The sequence below is a fragment of the Phalacrocorax aristotelis genome, chromosome 2, assembly GCF_949628215.1.
Source record: "Phalacrocorax aristotelis chromosome 2, bGulAri2.1, whole genome shotgun sequence".
Lineage (NCBI taxonomy): Eukaryota > Metazoa > Chordata > Aves > Suliformes > Phalacrocoracidae > Phalacrocorax > Phalacrocorax aristotelis.
This window is the reverse complement of record NC_134277.1, coordinates 52,321,371-52,339,746: the sequence shown is the minus strand read 5'-3', so window position 1 is coordinate 52,339,746 and position 18,376 is coordinate 52,321,371. Positions and strand designations below refer to the sequence as shown.

General features: G+C 40.3%; 1 protein-coding gene across 1 annotated transcript; it reads right to left on the bottom strand.

Annotated features, from left to right (window-relative positions):
* Window positions 1-472: 472 nt before the first annotated feature.
* On the bottom strand, window positions 473-17,896 carry MLH1 (mutL homolog 1). The gene is made up of 19 exons (XM_075083562.1): window positions 17,579-17,896; window positions 16,800-16,890; window positions 16,574-16,672; window positions 15,589-15,662; window positions 15,221-15,293; window positions 14,026-14,117; window positions 12,669-12,711; window positions 11,943-12,031; window positions 10,222-10,334; window positions 9,542-9,635; window positions 8,397-8,550; window positions 7,197-7,555; window positions 6,039-6,187; window positions 4,189-4,297; window positions 3,313-3,376; window positions 2,574-2,738; window positions 1,664-1,756; window positions 1,408-1,521; window positions 473-869 (listed from the first exon to the last, which is right to left on the bottom strand). The coding sequence occupies exons 1-19, from the start codon at window positions 17,683-17,685 to the stop codon at window positions 702-704; spliced, it is 2,250 nt and encodes a 749-aa protein (XP_074939663.1). The 5' UTR covers window positions 17,686-17,896; the 3' UTR covers window positions 473-701.
* Window positions 17,897-18,376: the final 480 nt, after the last annotated feature.

The window sequence follows — 18,376 nt, the reverse complement described above, 5'->3', positions numbered from 1 at the left end:
TACCAAGGGCCTCCTTGTGGCAACTCAACTTTGTGATGGTGTCAGGGAAGGTCAAGGGTCAAGTGAAAGCTCAAGCACCTTTTCCCTCTGCTTGAGCAAGACTAACGGCTGGAGCCTGTAGTCAGATTGTCAGCTGCAACTCCTCTTTGAGGTGAATGTCGTGCGTGCATGCTCATTTGTTTCCATTTTCAGACTCCTTGATTGAAAGGAAGGGATTTGCCTTCTTCCAGCAAGGGCTGTGAAATATTGCATGACTAGCTCCTGCCCTAACAGATTATTTTAAGTGCTTTGCATGAACATTCACAGTCATTCTTAAAACAAAAGGAGGGTAGGTAACCTATACTGCTTTCAAAGAAGCAAGCTAAGTTAAAGCACTCACCTTTCAATTAAGTTAGGCTCTATCTCCTTTCACAATTACTTAACCCAATTAATTTTCTTCAGTAGCAGCTGTTTAATAGGGAAACCTCAAAGCATTAGTTGAGATTTTATTTTAGGAACCCCAGTTGGGTTTAGACTAAATTGTTTGGCTAAAACAATTCTTTTGATTCTTTGAACAGAAGGAAAACAGACCATTTGCTATCATGTTAGTATAATATTAAATCCCCTCTTTTTCTTTCCTCCATCAGGATTCCAGCTTTATCCTCTACTAAGTAAAACAGAATGTAGCATCAATGTTTTTTCGATACGCACCAACTACTTGCTCAACATCTCTCAAAAACTTTGTACAGGTCAGGCAGGTTGGCAAGCTGCAAAATGTTGCCATCTTCTGTGAAGTGTTTAGGAGGTAAAAGATGAGTCCTAAAAGCTTTGTAAAGTACATGTTCCACAGTCCATTTCCATGTTGTTGAACCAGAGTCAGAATCTTCATTCTGAAATACAGAAAAAAAATGCCAAATAATTAAACTGAAATTATCTTTTACCAGAGGAGAGCACTCCTTAAGAAAAGTTATTATGTAAGACTACAGCAACTGTAAAATTCTGCTACTATTAGAGAAGTTCATTCTATACAGTCAAGTTAATTTTAAGCTCTGGAAAGTCACAGAATGGGCTAGCTTAACTGAGTGATTAAGCAGATCCTTAGAAACAGACTATATTTTTAATTTACGTGCATCCTTATTCTTATATAGAAGCTTATCATAGCTCAGCATGTTAAAAAATACATCCAAAACTCAGAGGCCAAGGATTGTTATAATATTAAGTACAGTGCAATACCCAAAGATAAAAGGCTCTCTTTAATACATCTAATACTTCAGAAAATTTAAGCCAAACTCTGTCAGAATCTTGTGGAACTGCCACTTGATTCACTTCACTGAAGGCAGAGTTGGGGATAGAAGTCTACAGCTGAAAAAGGGCAGCATTTCCTGGGTGGTGTTAGTTGGTCATAATGCTAGTTATATATTCCTGTACCTGAGAGTCTGTCGGGTTGGCTTCATCTATTACATATTGCTTTCTAATGGAGTAGAACATAGCTAATTCTTTACTTAGGCTTTCAAAACACTCCTTTTCTTCATCCCAGTTTACCTGTTAAAAGAAAAATAAATTATTTAATAGAATTTGGGTAGCAGTCAAAGGCTTGATGGAGATTCTGATAAGGTAAAGATATAGAACAAAAAAACCCAGAAGTAGTAGTCTATGAATTAATAAAATCATTAAGAGAATATACCTCTGTGGCCAAGCGAAGGATAAACATAGGCAGTCCTTCCAGCGGCGGAACATAGTTGTCTATCAGAAGTGGTAGCCCCGTAAGGTTTCCTTCCTGCAAGACAACGCTGCTGCTTCAGTGAAGTGGAGGAAAAAAAAAAAAAACACCTCACTCTTGCAGTAAACTCACCAAAACTGTTACATATTATAAGACTGATTATTAACATACATAGCAAGTCCTACGGGTATCTGAAGCTACAAGTTTTTAAAGCCTGGTACCAGGCAGACATTGCAGGCAGAGGGTTAGTGGTGGTGTTTAGCTTCACAAGGCCTGGGTTTAAGCCACTCAGCTCAGGAAGACCTGAATTCAGCCTCTACCTCTAGCCACTGACTACACAGATCCCACTTCCCAAGAGGATATCTGAGCGCAGTGTCTGGGTTATATGACCCTTGATGAAGCTGTTCAGTTGTGTATAGAATAAGGGATGCATTAGGCCACACACACACAAAAAAAAAAGACAGATGATGTCACCAAACAACAGCCATGGTGACGCTGTAGCCCCGCCTGGCGAGAGCTGGTTGAGCTGCACACCTTGTTGGCGAAGATATTTGCTTTCTGGTTATGGAAGTAACGACTAAATTATTTTATTTGGTAACTAATTAAATGTAAACTTATTTGCGTAGTGCCCTTCTAAAAGCAGCATAAGTCCTGGGCATTTCTAGTGAAAGAGGTCACCCACCTAAATCTTACTGGGGCTAGTTCTTAGTGATAGTTAAGTACTGTGAGCAAACTACTGCAGCTACCTGTTACCACAATGCAGAATCTTAGAATCATTTAGGTTGGAAAAGACCTGTAAGATCGAGTCCAACCGTAAACCTAACGCTGCCAAGTCCACCATTCATTCCCTGTCAGAAGTAATAGCAGCACTCACCTCATCAATTTCAAGAGAAAAATAATCTTTCAACATCTCGGTCTTCTTTTGCAGAAACTCCACAATGTACTCAGCAAGCCCTTCTTTTGGGCCATCTTCTTCTGTCCAGCCACTTTCAGGATCCTCTAAAGCGAGCATTGAAAGCTCATATAGAGGAGCTGGCTCCTAAAAACAGAGAAGGCAAAGCTGTTAATGATCAACACGCTCTACTGGAAATCTATAGCTTCTTCCTTCACATATAAACTAATTGTAATTAGTTTATATGTAATTATGTAATATGTAATTAGTTTCTGGCCTGCAGAGCAAACAGTTCTGCTTATCATAACCAGTGTAAGAAGTATGAATTTCTTTCTGATATAATTCTGTGCAGTCCACAGTCCTGCAGAGTGCTGCAATACTTAGAGGATAAGCGCTAGCAACCAACGCTGTATCTCTGATAGATTGTGTATTCAAATTAATTATTTGTCCCAATGTAACGAGCAACAGCGAGACTTGGTGAATGTCCAGAAGTGACACTAATAACAAGCAGCCAGGATGACAACTTACAGTAGTAGCCACAAAATTACTAACAGAGTTTTCTACGTTCTATTCTTACTGTAAAAGAAACGTGAAACATCGCTCTTGTAGTGGACAAAAACCAACCTGTAAAACTATACATTTGTCTGAAAGGACAGGCTTATTGTAAACAAATTTTTAAAAGATTTTTTTAATGTAGGATATAATGTAAAATTATACTTACAGACAGCCTTAAGACTCCAAAGTTTGCAAAGTCATAAATAAGTATCTGGTAGAAGAGTTCTTGGCTAAATTGAAGTACAAAAATTAGTTACATGGACAGGATCACGTATCTCCAAGTTATCATAATTAATAGGGGAAGGTAAGGGTCATCTTGGAAACGTCAGACGTACGTATCTGTTCATGTTAATGAAGATCTTACTTTGACTCGACAGTTTAAGATTCGCGCACACTATCTAGATGTTTACCATTAAATCTGTTTGTTGGTTTCTGACATCATCAGCCACATGGGTGCAGAAATGTTACACAGTCAAGTATGTAGCCGCTATCAGTTTATTCCCAGACACCTTATATTTCAACCTCTTTACTCCTTTGCTGTGCTGCAAGAAATGCCCAGGAGCTTGGAAGTTGATAGACACTTCTATCTTAAGTATATTTTGTTATGTGTTACAAAATTTATGTAGCTGGCCCTGCAAGGCTGCATATGCAAAAATACAAACTTTACGTTACGATCACGTCCTGCAGCTTCTCTTAACATAACTGGATACAACGTTTTACATGACTTTTCTGAAGCCTCTGATTGCTCATCTTTGTACAGCACGCTGTAGACAATCATGAAGCAAGTAAAACATCTTTCCCTTCCCCCAGTCTGTGAGCACACAGTACAGTAGCTGGCATTTTAATTACACCGATTCCCTGCCACTTTGCCCTAGCATGCCAGACTTGTTTGTGCTGTTCTGAACCAATCGCTTAATCTTTAGCCTCGTGACTTTTTGGATCGGCAACAAGAAGACAATGTTGTTTTTCCTGTCATTTCCTTCTAGTCAGCTGGGTAATTGGTACTTATTTCAACTGCCAACAAGTCTAACAGCTTCTTTACCTGAGTTTTGTCGTATTGAGAAGATACAGTTTTGTCCGATACTGGGCCAGAGCCCACTGAGGACTGACACAGCCAACAAACGAGTGATCGTGTAGCATCTCCTGAAGATCTGAAATGATTGAGGGGGTGGGGAAGAAATAAAAGGATATACCTTCATATTTACAACCCTGCCCTAATTTATTTAGTTGAGTGGTTTGTGTCTTTTTAGCATTCAAGTCTCAGATTACTGTTCAGTCACTACTACCCCCTGCTTCTTCTTGTAGGCCTGTACTACCAATTATCCACGTCTTGAAATAATTATTTGTGCGCGCGCACACACATATATATATTAAAGCTTAAGTGAGAACAGTTTATATAAGTTAAAGTAAAATGCCAATTTTAAAAAAGAAAATCTCTGTGCTTGACTTGAATGGCCATTCAAAATTCATTTCCAGCCCCAGGAGATTAGTAAGGGAGCACAGACACACTTCAAAGAAAACTGCAGATGTAAAACAACTTTGCAACAAAATCTAGTATTGTCAGACTAAATTCTGAAGTGTGACATTATAGGTCCATAATTCATTTTTCTCTCCCAAAATAAGTTTCTGGCCTTCTCATTTATATATCTCTTTTAAAAAAAAAAAAAAAGAGAAGTCAGATTCCGTAGTATGAGTTCATTTTAGGCATTCCACAGAAAAGCGTCACTAGCTGCAGTCTGTGGGAGCAGCTTCGCTACAGGAGGGTGGCACTGCAGGCACAGCATGTACAAAACACTGCGCTACCCAAATTCCACTGTTATCTTTTCCCAAGGAATACAATATTGTGGGCAGAGTATTTCTTTCTTGCAAAGGTCTCTTGCAGGTATGTCTTACCCATGCAAAGACAAGACACAACCTCAAGCAGCTGCACAAGTTCTGCCATGTATTTTGAGACATTTTATGGCACAGGGACAATTCTCTGATTTCAGTATTTAAACAGTGACAGTCAGATATGGGATTACTGGCTCAGAATTACCAGCCTAATGCAAAACCTTTTCTGTAGCACAAGTAACTTGTAAGTACACGCTTTCTAAAGGTCAAGATTTTTAGTAATTCATAAAAGTAGTTTATTATTACAGATGTCTGTTAGCCTTGCCATTTTAGCTGTGGAGCATCCCCAGTTCTTACTATCAGAAAAATCAAAATCAACTCAACAAACCCCCCCCCCCCAGGAACATGAGATTCTCAAGATTTAGACTAACTGAATAATACAGGTTATGTGACTCAGCTTGACTCTGAAGGCATCTGAAAGAGCTAAGAGGGAAACAACCCCATGAAGAATTGCAAACCTTTTATTATTTTCTAAAACAACTCTTACCAGCAGAAAGAATAATATTTCACGAGTCTTTTTGTTTCATATAAGTGGGACAGTTACAAATGAAAATGAGAAGCAAAAGCAGTAAATAAACTGATGATTATCAAGTCTGTCCCAGTTTACTTCTCAATCATGCAACTAAGCAAAATTTTTGTATTGACCGTATCACAGCTCCCATTTCTGTTTGAAAATTACAATATAACGTAGCTTCCCAAGCTGTGATTCTATAGTGTTATTAGTTATGATGCAAGTTAAGATTTGCAAAATACTTAGAATGCAAAAAAGGTCTATCAACTAACAGGGTACAGGGAAGTTTTTAAAACAGTCCTCCAGAGTGGCTCAGCTGCCTGTCCAGAGTTTAGCCCTTAATGTTTAACAAACGTTTTTGTTAAAAGCTTGCTCAGCAGCACAGTGAGCTGACCGGGCCACCTTTTAAATATCTTTTTCCTCAGCAGTTCAATCAATCATATTTAGTTGGTGGAATAACAATAATCTTGAGAAGCAAAAGGCTTGCTTACTTGCATGTGCCTGGTTACTAATTTCCTCCTGGAGAGTCAATACACTGGTCAAGTTGATAATTCTTCTTCTAGGGGTGCAGGCAGCAGTCATGTCCTTTCTGGTGTCATCTTTCTCCATTTCTATGTCTGCATCTTCCCGTGGTCTCTTTCTGCAATACCGAAACTAAAGGAATTACATTCAATTCTCCTATGACTTAGGCAAAACACACCAACAGACAGGATGCTCAATTCACATGCTGTACATTAACACAGGAAATGCAGAAAGTTTCCCAGAGCATCCCAGAAAGGAAGACTGGTTTATTTTACTTCCAAGGCATAATTTGTTAGGAAAAGGAAGTTCATAACAGAATTTATGATTCTCTAATAACAATAAGGACCAAGAGAACTGGGCTCTAAAGGACACATTAGAAATGTTGATATTTCTAATTATTTTTTCCATAATTTTTCTGTAATACTGGGGGGGATCAAATTTCCTCAGAAGACTCTGGACTCTCACAACAGCTCCTGCAGGAGCTATAAGATTACAGCACTTTTACCTTTACTAGGGTAATGTCTGCAAAATTCAGTAATGTAGTTTCTATCCCCCTACAAAGGGAGGGCCTCCAATGAGAGACAGACCACTATGATCTCCCTAAACTAAAGTTAATGTCATTATTTATCATAGAATGTCCTGAGTTGGAAGGGACCCAACAAGGATCATCGAGTCCAACTCCTGTCCCTGCACAGGGCAACCCCAGAATTCACACCATGTGCATGAGGGCATTGTCCAAGTGCTTCTTGAATAGCATCAGGCTTGGTGCCGTGACTGCCTCCCTGGGGAGCCTGTGCCAGCACTCCACCACCCTCTGGGTGAAGAACCTTTTCCTAATACCCAGTCTAAACCTCCCCTGGCACATCTTCCTGCCATTTATACTGCTTCCTGCTTTTCTGTATGCACGGAAATCCCATTCCAGTTATGAAATTTATCACAAGTTATGTAATTTACAGTTTACAGATTAAGTGTAATTTCTCAATAAAATACCATGGAAAGTTATTCTAGGAAAATTTTTCCTGCTGAAAAAGTGGAAGTCCAAAGAGACCAGAAAACTCTTCGGTTTCAGGGCCGTGCCATGAAATAAATGGGTAGTCTTCTACGACATCAGTAAAGATGAGACTTACCGAGGAGGCACTGTCTCAGGAGACAAGCGTCCGCCCTCACTCAACCCCCCAGGCATCACTGTGTCCTCCTGAGCATCCGAGATTTCAACTACATCACTGACGTCTTCCATTTCAGCATCCTGTGGCCTGACTACGTCCTCTGCAGGTTGTGCATTAGCCTCTGTTGTCACTTCAGCGGGGTCTGCACGCAGGGGGTTGTTCACCGGCTTAAGAAAAGCATCCAATTTCTGTTCTCGGGAATCAGTGCGGACCATCTGGTGTGCGTAAATTTTATCACTGGTTCCTTTGGTAGCTGCAGAAGAGTTTGCTGATGCTTTTACAACCTCATTGGAAGAGCAGTCGGCCCCTGGAAGCAAGGTCTTCGTAGATCAACAACAAGAAAAAAAAAAACCCACAAAGATCAGCCACATTTCTCACAGCATCTTACTGCTCAGAGGCAAGTAACTTTCAAGCCCCACAAACGCAGCATGAACCGCTTAAACAGGCTGCCAACTTTGCTAGACACAGCATAAGAGTCATCATCTTGGCAGGTAACGAAATCATTAGTTAGCACTCCCTTACCTCAAAGGGAAACATATTTAATGTAAAAAAAAAAAACAAGGAAAATTGCTTTTTAAAAAAATGATTGTAGTTATAGTTTAAAACTATGCTTTATATAAAGGGATATTAGGAAATCTTCCTGATTTTTTTCCTGGTTAGATTAAATCCAAGGTGTTGTCAAATCCATAGAACGAACAACTTCCTCAGTCACGTATCTGTCACACAGACCAGGGCAGAATAAAAACAATTTACCACATGTGAAGACTAACATATCGTAAAATTAAAGAGATTGAAGAGGTACTTGACAGAAGAGTATTTAGAAGTTTTTCATGTACTTTTTCCTCCAGTCAGTTCACTGCTGTATTCCTACTGTAATTCATTTTCCTAAGTGAAGAACATCCATCACGTCAAAAGGACTTAAGCTGAAATTACAGACGCTACTTCTGAAAAGGTGGCCCATCTTCTTAAGATTTCTTTAATTGTTAACATAGGTATATTAAAGCAATTTCATCCCTGAAACATAGAGCAAAGATCTCAAGCTACCAGTATGACATTGATGACTATCAATCACTGCATATATTGTACTATTGAACAGAGTAGATGTACCCACGATAGTTAAAATAGCAACCACAGCTCTGCACTTCAAACACATATTCTCACCTGAGTAAAGTACATCCTTGAAGAATTAGAGCCCAACAACTTGCTCTCTATGTGTTGCTGCACACGCTCTAGAATGCTATCTTCATGAAGGAAATGGACCTCGTGTTTTGTAGGGTGCACATTCACATCTACATTCTGGGGGGCTATTTCCAGGCTGCAAAACATTTTAAAAGAAGTTAACCTAAACTTCGCAGGGATGGCAGAGAGGGCACAAATTGGTTCAGTACAAAATTTGTCAGACTTGGGGCCATTACTCCATGCAGAGAAGCCAAAAATAGTCCTGAAACCTGGTAAAGTTAGCGTATTAAAAAAATAATTACTCTGAAGAAGTCTGTTCCAAACACACCAAAATCAGCTTACATAGGTAAATTTAAACTAATCTCTCTGTTGTACTACTACAAAACAGTTTTTAGAAATATCTTTTACTTGCAGTGTCTCATGAGTTAGTGCTTCTGATGCCCTGTCATTTAGCAATAATCCGAAGCAGGAATTCCATTTAACGCTGCAGTGCAAGAACTTCATTGTTAGAAAGCACTGGATATCGGTAAGTCTCACTGGTGAATGGCAAGATTCAACTGCTTAGCAATTACAAAGCCCAGTCTTCCACTCTATATCATATTCTCCAGTTTTTTAAAGGACAGTTCCAGTTCAATTTTAGCTATTACTTAACTTTAGAAAAAAAAAACATTATTTCCTGTAAGCAGTATGCAATTCACTTCCTTCTGTTGCATTAGCTTACCAAGAACAGTAACTATTAAAAATAACGAGACAAATGTAAATCCCAGCAAGGAAAAACATTAATGAGTTTGGAATAAATTATATGACTGGTCTTAAATGCTCTGCTGTATTCCTACTGTAATTAATCTTCCTAAGTGAAGAACATCCATCACGTCAAAAGGACTTAAGCTGAAATTACAGACGCTACTTCTGAAAAGGTGGCCCATCTTCTTAAGATTTCTTTAATGTGATTGATCTTTATAACATTAAAGATACACAGTGAATTACCTCCTGTCCGGCCATTAATTACCTCAGTGCCATGCTTAACACTACTATCAGGAACACAAATTCCTTCTAAACTGACTGACCCTAGCCCAGCTATATCCAACACAATAGTATTAAAAGGCTACTTCTTCCTATTACTTTACCTTAAGTATAGGAACGGGTGCGTACTTTTTGGCAAATAAGCGGCATACACAGTTTCTATGGCTTTCCGCAAAGCGGCTGACTCTACCAATCGATCTGAAACACAGAACAAAACGCTACTTCCAAAGTGCACTACTGAAATAACGCTGCACAGTGTCCAGCTACACTCTGAGACCAACTTCTTTATGCTTTGTATCTTCAAAGGGTACCTGTGATACCCATTTTTCCTGAGACCTATTTATTCTTCATATAAAACCAGGAATAGGCAATAACTTCTTAGTATGTTTTACATTTAGTAGGTTTTTTTCCACAAACACTGAAATAACCAGACAACCTTTTCATTATTTCATACAGTCAAGGTTTGTTGCATCCTGTGCCAGTGTTGCTACAGGATGGAGAGACCACTCTGTGTATGTCGGCAGGACACAATCATAACCTTGATACTCCACAAGCGTAAGTTTCTTTGGGCCCAGTCTTAGCTGCTTTCCCCTATTCAGGGTGCAAAGCATGATACACATTACAAAGAGGAAAACACCTTAAGAATTACAATTAACTCTAATACTTATTCCTCAGTGTTTTAAGAACAATCATACATTTTTCAGTTCTTCAGAAAGTTTTGTTCTGATTATTATTTAAGCAACATGTGACTGTACAACATACTGCCTTTTTGTTTTAAACTTACGGTTTATGAAGAGTAAAAATATACATTTCTTCACAGAGTAGTTTGCATTCGTGATGTAGCCTTTCATTTTAAAGGCCAGACTTGTATCTTCACAACCCACTTCTATCAGTTCCCTATTGACAGTTTGATAGAAACACACACAAAAAATTAAATTTTTCTGTTGATGCAAATTTCAAACAGTGCTCAGAAGTAGCAATATATTGTTCTATATTCTATTTATATCACAGTTAGTGAAAACATTAGGATTATCTGAGTTCAAACATTCATTGCTGAGTCACAAAAATTATTTAACTTGAACTGCATTTTTTCTTCTTCCTAAGTATATGTAAAATAGTAATACAGTATGACTGGAGTCTGTAAAACTATCCACAAGATCTTTTTAATACTTTAACATTCCACAGTATCCATAATATCATTCCCATCTAGTGATAATTCTAATACGCATTTCACTGTTTAAGTCATTGACAGAGATAGACAAGGACACTTCAAAATCGCCAGCAGCCAGGGAAGAATGTTCTTGTTCTTGAACTACCCTGTCCACATTTGCTAGTCTAATGTTTATTGGTCGGATGTTATGAAGTCATAAAAACGTAAAAGTTTTTTTCTTGCTCATTCATACAGATCCCAACATTAACAATTTTCATAACAGTTCTTATAATTTTCATGATTCATTAATCAAGGAAATCCGCTTTGGTAGTTGGTGAGCACAGCTCTAGCAAGGCATTATGCCAACTTCTAAAGTTAACACAGAAAAGGCTTACGGACTATTTAATTCCAATTCAATGAATATATACTGAGTGCCATTTTTATTTGTGTTCATTTGTTAAATCAAAATAACAAGCTAGACTAAACAGCATCTTAACTTGGGTAAAAGAAAAGTTCCACTTCAACACATCTGATCAAAACGTTTAAGTTGAAACTGACAATTTTATTCAGAACTGTACAAAGGAAAAACTGTATCAAATAAACAGTAGTAGTAGACAAAAAAATGCATAACAAAGAAATACAAACAACACTGCAAACCTTATCACTAAACAGCCTCTCTATTTTGTTTCATTTCATAAAGGTGTTTACGTGTATCAGAAGTTACATTCCTTACATATGAAGTGTCATTTTAGTAACTGAATCAAATTGACACCCAAATATTCATGGGACAAATCCATGCCACAAGTCTATTCAATGAATTCTTCACAGCTAAGTGTCTTACAAAGACAGAATTTTTCCTAAAGCAGCAGATATATTTTCAAAAGATGATGGGTTTTATTTGTTTTCAACTTTCCTGCCTCATCTAATGTAGCTTTTGTCAAAGTATTAAACTGTAACAAATTTGAGGAGACTTCAAAATTTGTCAGGTAGCAGACTGTGGCAAGAAGCTGTAACATTTTCATGGCGTAGGAAGAGGCTAGGAACTTGAAAAGAACACAGGTACAGCTTACTCTTTTTAAGTGAACACACACAAAGTTACAAGCAGATGACTCCCTTTTAGTGCATTAAAGGAACAGCTTTGCAACTTCCCTCTTTCCTTTGATATACCAATAAAAAAAAAAAAAGTCACACATTCTGCAAAGCAAGGGGGAGTCCTATTATTGCAACACTCCCTCTTTGCAATTCACCCTGAAAGACGCAAGAAAAGTTAGCACAGCCCATGTTATTTAAAAGAGAAAGGGGAAGGAGGTTTAGAAGAAAACTTCATGTAAAAAGGAAACTTGACGTCAGTATACCTGCTAACAGCATTGCCAAAGATGGACCTAATGTTGTCCACTGTTGAGGCGTTGGATAAGGTTCTAACATCTGACACGGTATCCCCTTGCTAAAGGGAGCAAAAATGAGCATCGATCAATTCACAGTTCAGCTGAAGTTTTAGAAGTACATTAAACTTAAGAGAACATTTCTAACATAAAGGCATGGGACTAACACCATTATAATGTTCTGTATTATTATTTACTTATTTGTGTTCAGAAAAGCAATAGATGGCAAGTGGATTACAAGATTTGCTAGATCGCATCAGACACATTCAGGCTAGTAACTCCATCTTTGCAAGGGAGGAACATGGACAGTTCAGTAATTAATTATCAAGACTGCCACAGAATGAAGGTACTCTACCCCATCCTCTTTCATATAGTTATTACTAACCAGACTCTCAGAAGAAGCTGAAACAGCTCATAAAGCTAAAGCAAAGTAACATGTTGACCACACAGAAAACACCGAACTGACAAATATATTCTTGTCTTGTTTACTTTTAACTAATATGTTTTCTATCCAGACTGCATCAACATACACTTCACCTCTGCAGTACAAGGGAAGGCTCTATATGCTATGCCCATTGCAAAAGATGCAGTGCAAGTTTTCTGGCTTTTTCAGATATTCACATATATATAAACACATACAAACATATATATATACAAACACACAAACACACAGTAAAGTTAAAGACTTTATTTACATACCTTTTTAACTGAAAAGCTGATGCCCGAGTTATGAATGGCATATCTGAAAAAAAGGTGAACATAAGACTGCAGTATATGAAAGAAAAGGTTACTTTCCCTGATCACTGAAAAGCAGCTAGTGGCAGGGGCAAACGATTTCATTTCCTGTTACATAGTAATGTAGTTTGAGCCAAATTGAGCTTTTGTAGACTAAACAGCTAAAAACATGAATGTTTTGTATTTATAACTCATCTGTAACTGTATAAAATTCAAGGATCAGCTTAGCTTATTTCTCCAAAATAACTCATCAACTTCTATAGACCTGGTTAGTTCTATTTCATTGCATAGGTTTAACTAGGAGAACAGCAAAACCTCCTCAGTGTCACAGAATTAAGTCTCAACTACTATGAACAAGGATCTGAAAAACAGCTAGCTCGCCCTTCCAGCTTCTCCTACCCAGATGGTTCAGCTGTCTGTGACCCCAGGGCCAAGTTCTGATACACTACAGCTGCGTAACCTCGGCTCAGACTTCTAGGAAAGTTGCTGAGTTGTGAGAAAGAACACACAGGAGAACCTTGCAAGATAAGAAACGTAAAAATGCAGACAGAGGTTAGACTGTGGTGACCATGACAGTGAGTGACTCAAAAATTCAAGAGCAAAACAAAACGAGAAGATGTAAAATCACAATGGGAAAAAACCTCAGTGAGTTGGAAGCCTGTAACTCAGCAAGACTTCAGGCTGCTCCACAGGGCAGCAGGACCTGACCCTTCAGCTCCCAGCTGAAGTCTGCCTGCCCAATAAAGGCTCTGAAGTAACTCATTCGGGGAGCAGACTAACACTTAGCATATAGTCTTGCTGTTCTTTGCTAGCTTTTGTGTTTACTGGAAGCGTAAAGCAGTTATTTTGGTTAAATTGTGTAGATCCTGCTTGCAAAGCCTCTGCACGTGGCAAAAGATACAACGAAGGGACTCAGGAAGGGAATATCTGGTAGCTAAAGTGGTTTGGGGTTTTTTTTTGGGGGGGGGATAGGAAATCACTATTCAGCTTTTTCATATTCAGCCAAATCTCAATGCTCTTGCACAGTTTTTACGTGGATTCTATTCACCCCAAGTTCACTGAGAGTTCACTCATTCAGGTCTACCACCATTTGTTTGCTGGGATTCTTGCAAGTAATAGCCATAGTCCAAATACATTGTTTCTCCATTGTTTTCTGTATCAAACTGGACTGTAATTTGGCACTGTATACTAACAAAATAGTTAAAAACCTGAAAACCATCATCACAAAAATTACACCACACACACATATGCCAGTCCCCTTGAAAAACCCCAGTACTCTCAATGGCAGTAGAAAAACCTGGAGCCTCCTATCCCAGTTTACCTGCCAACAACTTCTAGTATTTTTGCATATTCCTCATTTGGATTTTTTAAAGCTTTCCTCCTCGTATTTACATTGTAAAAAAGATCTTCAACCTACAGAGAGAAAGATCACAATTAAAAATAATTTAAAAAAATAATCTTCTCTCACTGTATAATTAATCTAAATCCATCCTCTTAATAGATACTAGAACATTTTCTTAAAACTTTTTCATTTATGAAGGATAAACATTCAGTTTATTCCTTACCTGCTTAGGTTCACCTAACAAAATGCAACTCGAGAGAAATGTACATTTTCAAGTATTTTGGTACATCAGTATTTTTACCAATAATAACAATTCTGCAACTTTTCAGCAAAAGTTATATGCTTTTCATTGCAGATGACAATGGATTCCCCGATTACGCTGTGTTTTAATGAAATGCGAGTGTATGTTAAAACAGTTGCTGCCATCAAGGCTGTTAATGTCATTAAAAGAGAAGCTTAAATTGTTCATTTAAACAATACGCAAATTATTTTTCTGCTATAGTGACACAGGCAGAAATGTCGAGTTCAGCTTCTTTTTTTAAGATACATTATCCTAAATATGGACACGTGGAGCTTGCTGGGCATATGCTCCCACTGCAAGGCATGCGCCTGCGGGCTCCCAGGTCAGGCTTCAACTTCCCACCCTACACTGTGCAACATGCACGCTCCTTCCCATTCCCAGCTCCTCATTCTTCATAATCCTACTGCCAACCCTAATCCTGTCCCATGTTCAAAGCTTGGTAGGTATAAGAAAGATGTGACCAAAAGACAAACAGCGGTTCTGCAGTTCCCTGTGCCAGCCCTCATCTTCCCACTCTGGCTTGTCTGATGTAGACCACTCCTCCATACTCAGCTTCTTGCAGCCCTAACTGCCCATTGATGCTTTCAGCAGTCTAGAAGGATTATGAAATATTTTTGGTAGTGTATGACTATGCTGTCCTCAGAAGGAAAAAATCCAGAAAGAGAGAGGATCTTCTGAAGTTTACCTTGCTGGTTTTGGGGAAGAAAACAAAACAAAATAAACTAACAAAACCACACAACAACATCATTTGGAAAATACGCTACAAGGCGATACTGTTGTCATGTACCTTACAATGTATCATGTACCGATAAGTGCTGCAAGGGTAAGGACTGAGAAACAGAAGAGGGACAAGACAGACCATGCACAACTTACAGTGATCTGAGTTCCTTGGTTTCCAGCACAGGGTTTCGGAGGGGCTTTAATTTTTCCATCACTGTAGGTAGCTCTAGACAGAAAATAAAAACATAATTTTTTACCCTACATTGTCTGCTGAAGTAGAATTTCTTTTATCTTTTTTCCCCCGACTTTTAAAATTTATGGTTTAGCTAAAAGCTTACCTTTACAATTTGAAATAAAAAAAAAAAATAATCAAACTATGTTTTCCTCACACTCTGGGTGTTTTTGTAACTACCCTGGAAACACATAGCCCACCCTCCTCCTTAAGAGCACTGAAAAGAGAATTAAATACATGTGTTCATTATTACATGCAACAGAAGACACTTGGATAATAGGTAGCATACCTGTATGCACACTTTGCATCCGCTGTTTTAGTTGTTACCGTAACATGGGCAATGTGACTGATGCTAGCCAATGCCTACAGAAAGAGAAAGCACCTTTGTAAACCTCACTCAGGAGACCATCGATTGCTGAAGGAATGTCCACAGAAGTTATTACAGTTGTACTCTTTTTTTCCTTTCATGTTAACAAAGGACAGCTGGAAGGCTTTAGCCGTCACTTCCTCATCACTGCCCCAGTTCTTCTCCTGACTGTAGGTATTATTACAAAGTTGGGTTACAATGCTTTTCCTTAAGAACTCAATGGGCATGTCCACGCAGCTTGCTGAAACCTGCCTCAGGACCAGACCCCGCTGGCTGTGGAGCTGATTATGTTTAAAGCATGCAATGAGAGGACTCAAGCAGAATCGCATCCCTGGGGTTTGCAAGGATCTATATATCTGAGCACTTGCAGCATACTTATGTATCCTGGGGTCCATCCAGAGGGGAGAGCAGAACTGATCCTGGACTGTCCTTTCAGACAAATTTAGATACAGCCTACAGAAATTTGGAGAACTAGTATATGTCAGGGGTCAGAGACACCAAATTTGACAAATAGCAAAAGAAAAGGAAGACAAATGTACCCTTCAAACATTTAAAGTATTGTATTTAGACAAACGTCTGACATTAAGATTCAGTTTTCACTCAAATCTTTCATTGACTTTTACCTGTGGGTTCCTGAAGCAGCATTTGAGAAGACACACCCTGTTTTACTTTTAAAAATAATAATAATAAAAAATCTTACTCCAGAAAGTAAAAAGAATATATGCCTCTCCTAGGCACCTATCTAATCTTGAAAGACACAGAAATGTATTTTGAACTACATTCACACGGCAGACTCTCAGAAAACAGAAGCATCTGTGAAGAGTATTGGGAATGAGATAGTACATAAGCCCCACTACAACAGGATAACAACAAATGAACAGTTTCAAAACCTTGATGAAGGGCTTACCTCACCCCTAAAACCGTATGTAGCAATATTAGTCAAGTCTTCAAACTTTTGCAGTTTACTCGTAGTAAATCTCTCACATACAATGTCCAGATCTTCTTTCTATGTGAAATGGACAAGTAAGTCACCTTCCAAGTTTTTTTCAAGATCAGAAACATTTAAAAGCTGAAATAAATTTTAAAAGGTAGTACTAAACATCAGCATACAGCTGTCAACTTTGTTTACTCACTCTGATACCGCAGCCGTTATCTTGGACCTGGATGAACTTCAGACCGCCTTCTTTAACTATTACCTGGATACTTGTGGATTTTGCATCCAAACTGCAGAAACCAAGAAAGCATTCTAGAGAACAGCAGTTCTGGAGTATAGAGGACTACATGACTTAAACCAAATTTCAAATCGTTCACATACAAGCGACAGTTTGTTTCTACTCTAATTGTCACTCATATTGGAATTTATTCTGTTTCGCATAAATCTTTACTGTCTCTTCCTTTTCTTGTAACGACAGTGATTATGCTAGACAGGTTAGACAGATTCATTAGACACATCCGGACAATTAGATTATTCTAAATCACCACCCGCAACAGTTACGACAAACTTTCAGAAGCTTCAAACATGAAGGAGGAAGGCGCCTAGCCCCAGAGCCTGCCCTGCTCTCCCCATCACCCGCAGCCACCGCGGCCGCCTCACCTCACCACGCCCTGCGGGGCCAGGCCAGCGGCTGCCACCCCACACACCCTCTAGCTTCTGGACAAACAGCCGAACCACTGACACCCAAAGCGACTGGCCCATAAGCTTATCAAACAACAACAACAAAAAAACCCCAAACATTCGTCTCGACAAGCGTTTTGCAAGGGAGCAGCCCCGCTGCGCCCGCCATACGAGGGCACGGGGTCACCTCCCCTCAGCACCCCCCCACTCAGCTTTAACACACCCGCCCCCCCACCCATCCACCCCACCCCCCGCCCCGTTACAGGCCCCGGCCGGGAGGGGCAGGCCCCGCCTTACCAGTTTTCTACCATCTCCTTGATGGCGTTCGCCGGCCTCTGGATGACCTCGCCGGCCGCGATCCTGTTCACCACGGCTTCATCCAGCCGCCGGATCACGCCGGCCATCAGTGCGCTGACAGAAGCCCGGCCCGGGCGGCTGCCGGGCGGGAGGAAAGAGCGCCCGAGGCCGGCGTGGGGGGAAGCCCTGGCAAAGGGGTCTCTGAGCGGAGGGCGATGGGGACGGGTCTACGGGGAACCCATAGCGAGGGGCCGGGGGGGAATGAAACAGGCCCGCTGGCGCCAAACCACCGCTTGCCCGCCCCCTTCAGCGGGCGGCTCTCCCATTGGGCGATGCAAGTGCTCATCACACGTCTCCTTCCTTCCCGCGGCAAAAACAAACACGGAGCGGAACGGGCAGGCGGCGGGACACCGCCGCGATTGGCTGAGCAGCGCGGGGGGGCGGTGCTGAGGGGCAGGGCAGGGGCGGGGCGGGAGCGCGCCACCTGGCGGCAGGAGGTTGCGCTGCGCGCGGCGGGGCAGCGCGCGTCACGGCGTGCACCTGCGACGTAGGCGCTGCGGGGCGTGATCACCGCGTGCGTCGTGACGGGTGGCCGTGACCGAGGCGGGAGTTGCGTGCTACGTGTGGCGTGGTGGGGTGCGGGTCACGCCGCGAGCCTGTGCCCGCGGCTGGCGTGTCCCCCCCAGCTGTGTGTGGCTGTGTCGGCTGTAATTTAAAACAGCTCCCGAAAGACACCAGGTATGTTTAGAGAGGAGGCGTTGCTCTGTTCTGCGTGGGGTGCAAGGCGGGGTATTTCCA

What these genes read in the sequence shown, in the direction of transcription:
- MLH1 (XM_075083562.1), bottom strand. Translation starts at nt 17,685, where the DNA reads ATGGCCGGCGTGATCCGGCGGCTGGATGAAGCCGTGGTGAACAGGATC. An exon ending in CACCCGTTCCTATACTTAAG is followed by an intron (nt 8,551 to 9,541) that starts GTAAAGTAATAG and finishes AATGTTTTGCAG; the next exon opens with CCTGGAAATAGCCCCCCAGA. An exon ending in CCTGAGACAGTGCCTCCTCG is followed by an intron (nt 6,188 to 7,196) that starts GTAAGTCTCATC and finishes TCGGTATTGCAG; the next exon opens with AAAGAGACCACGGGAAGATG.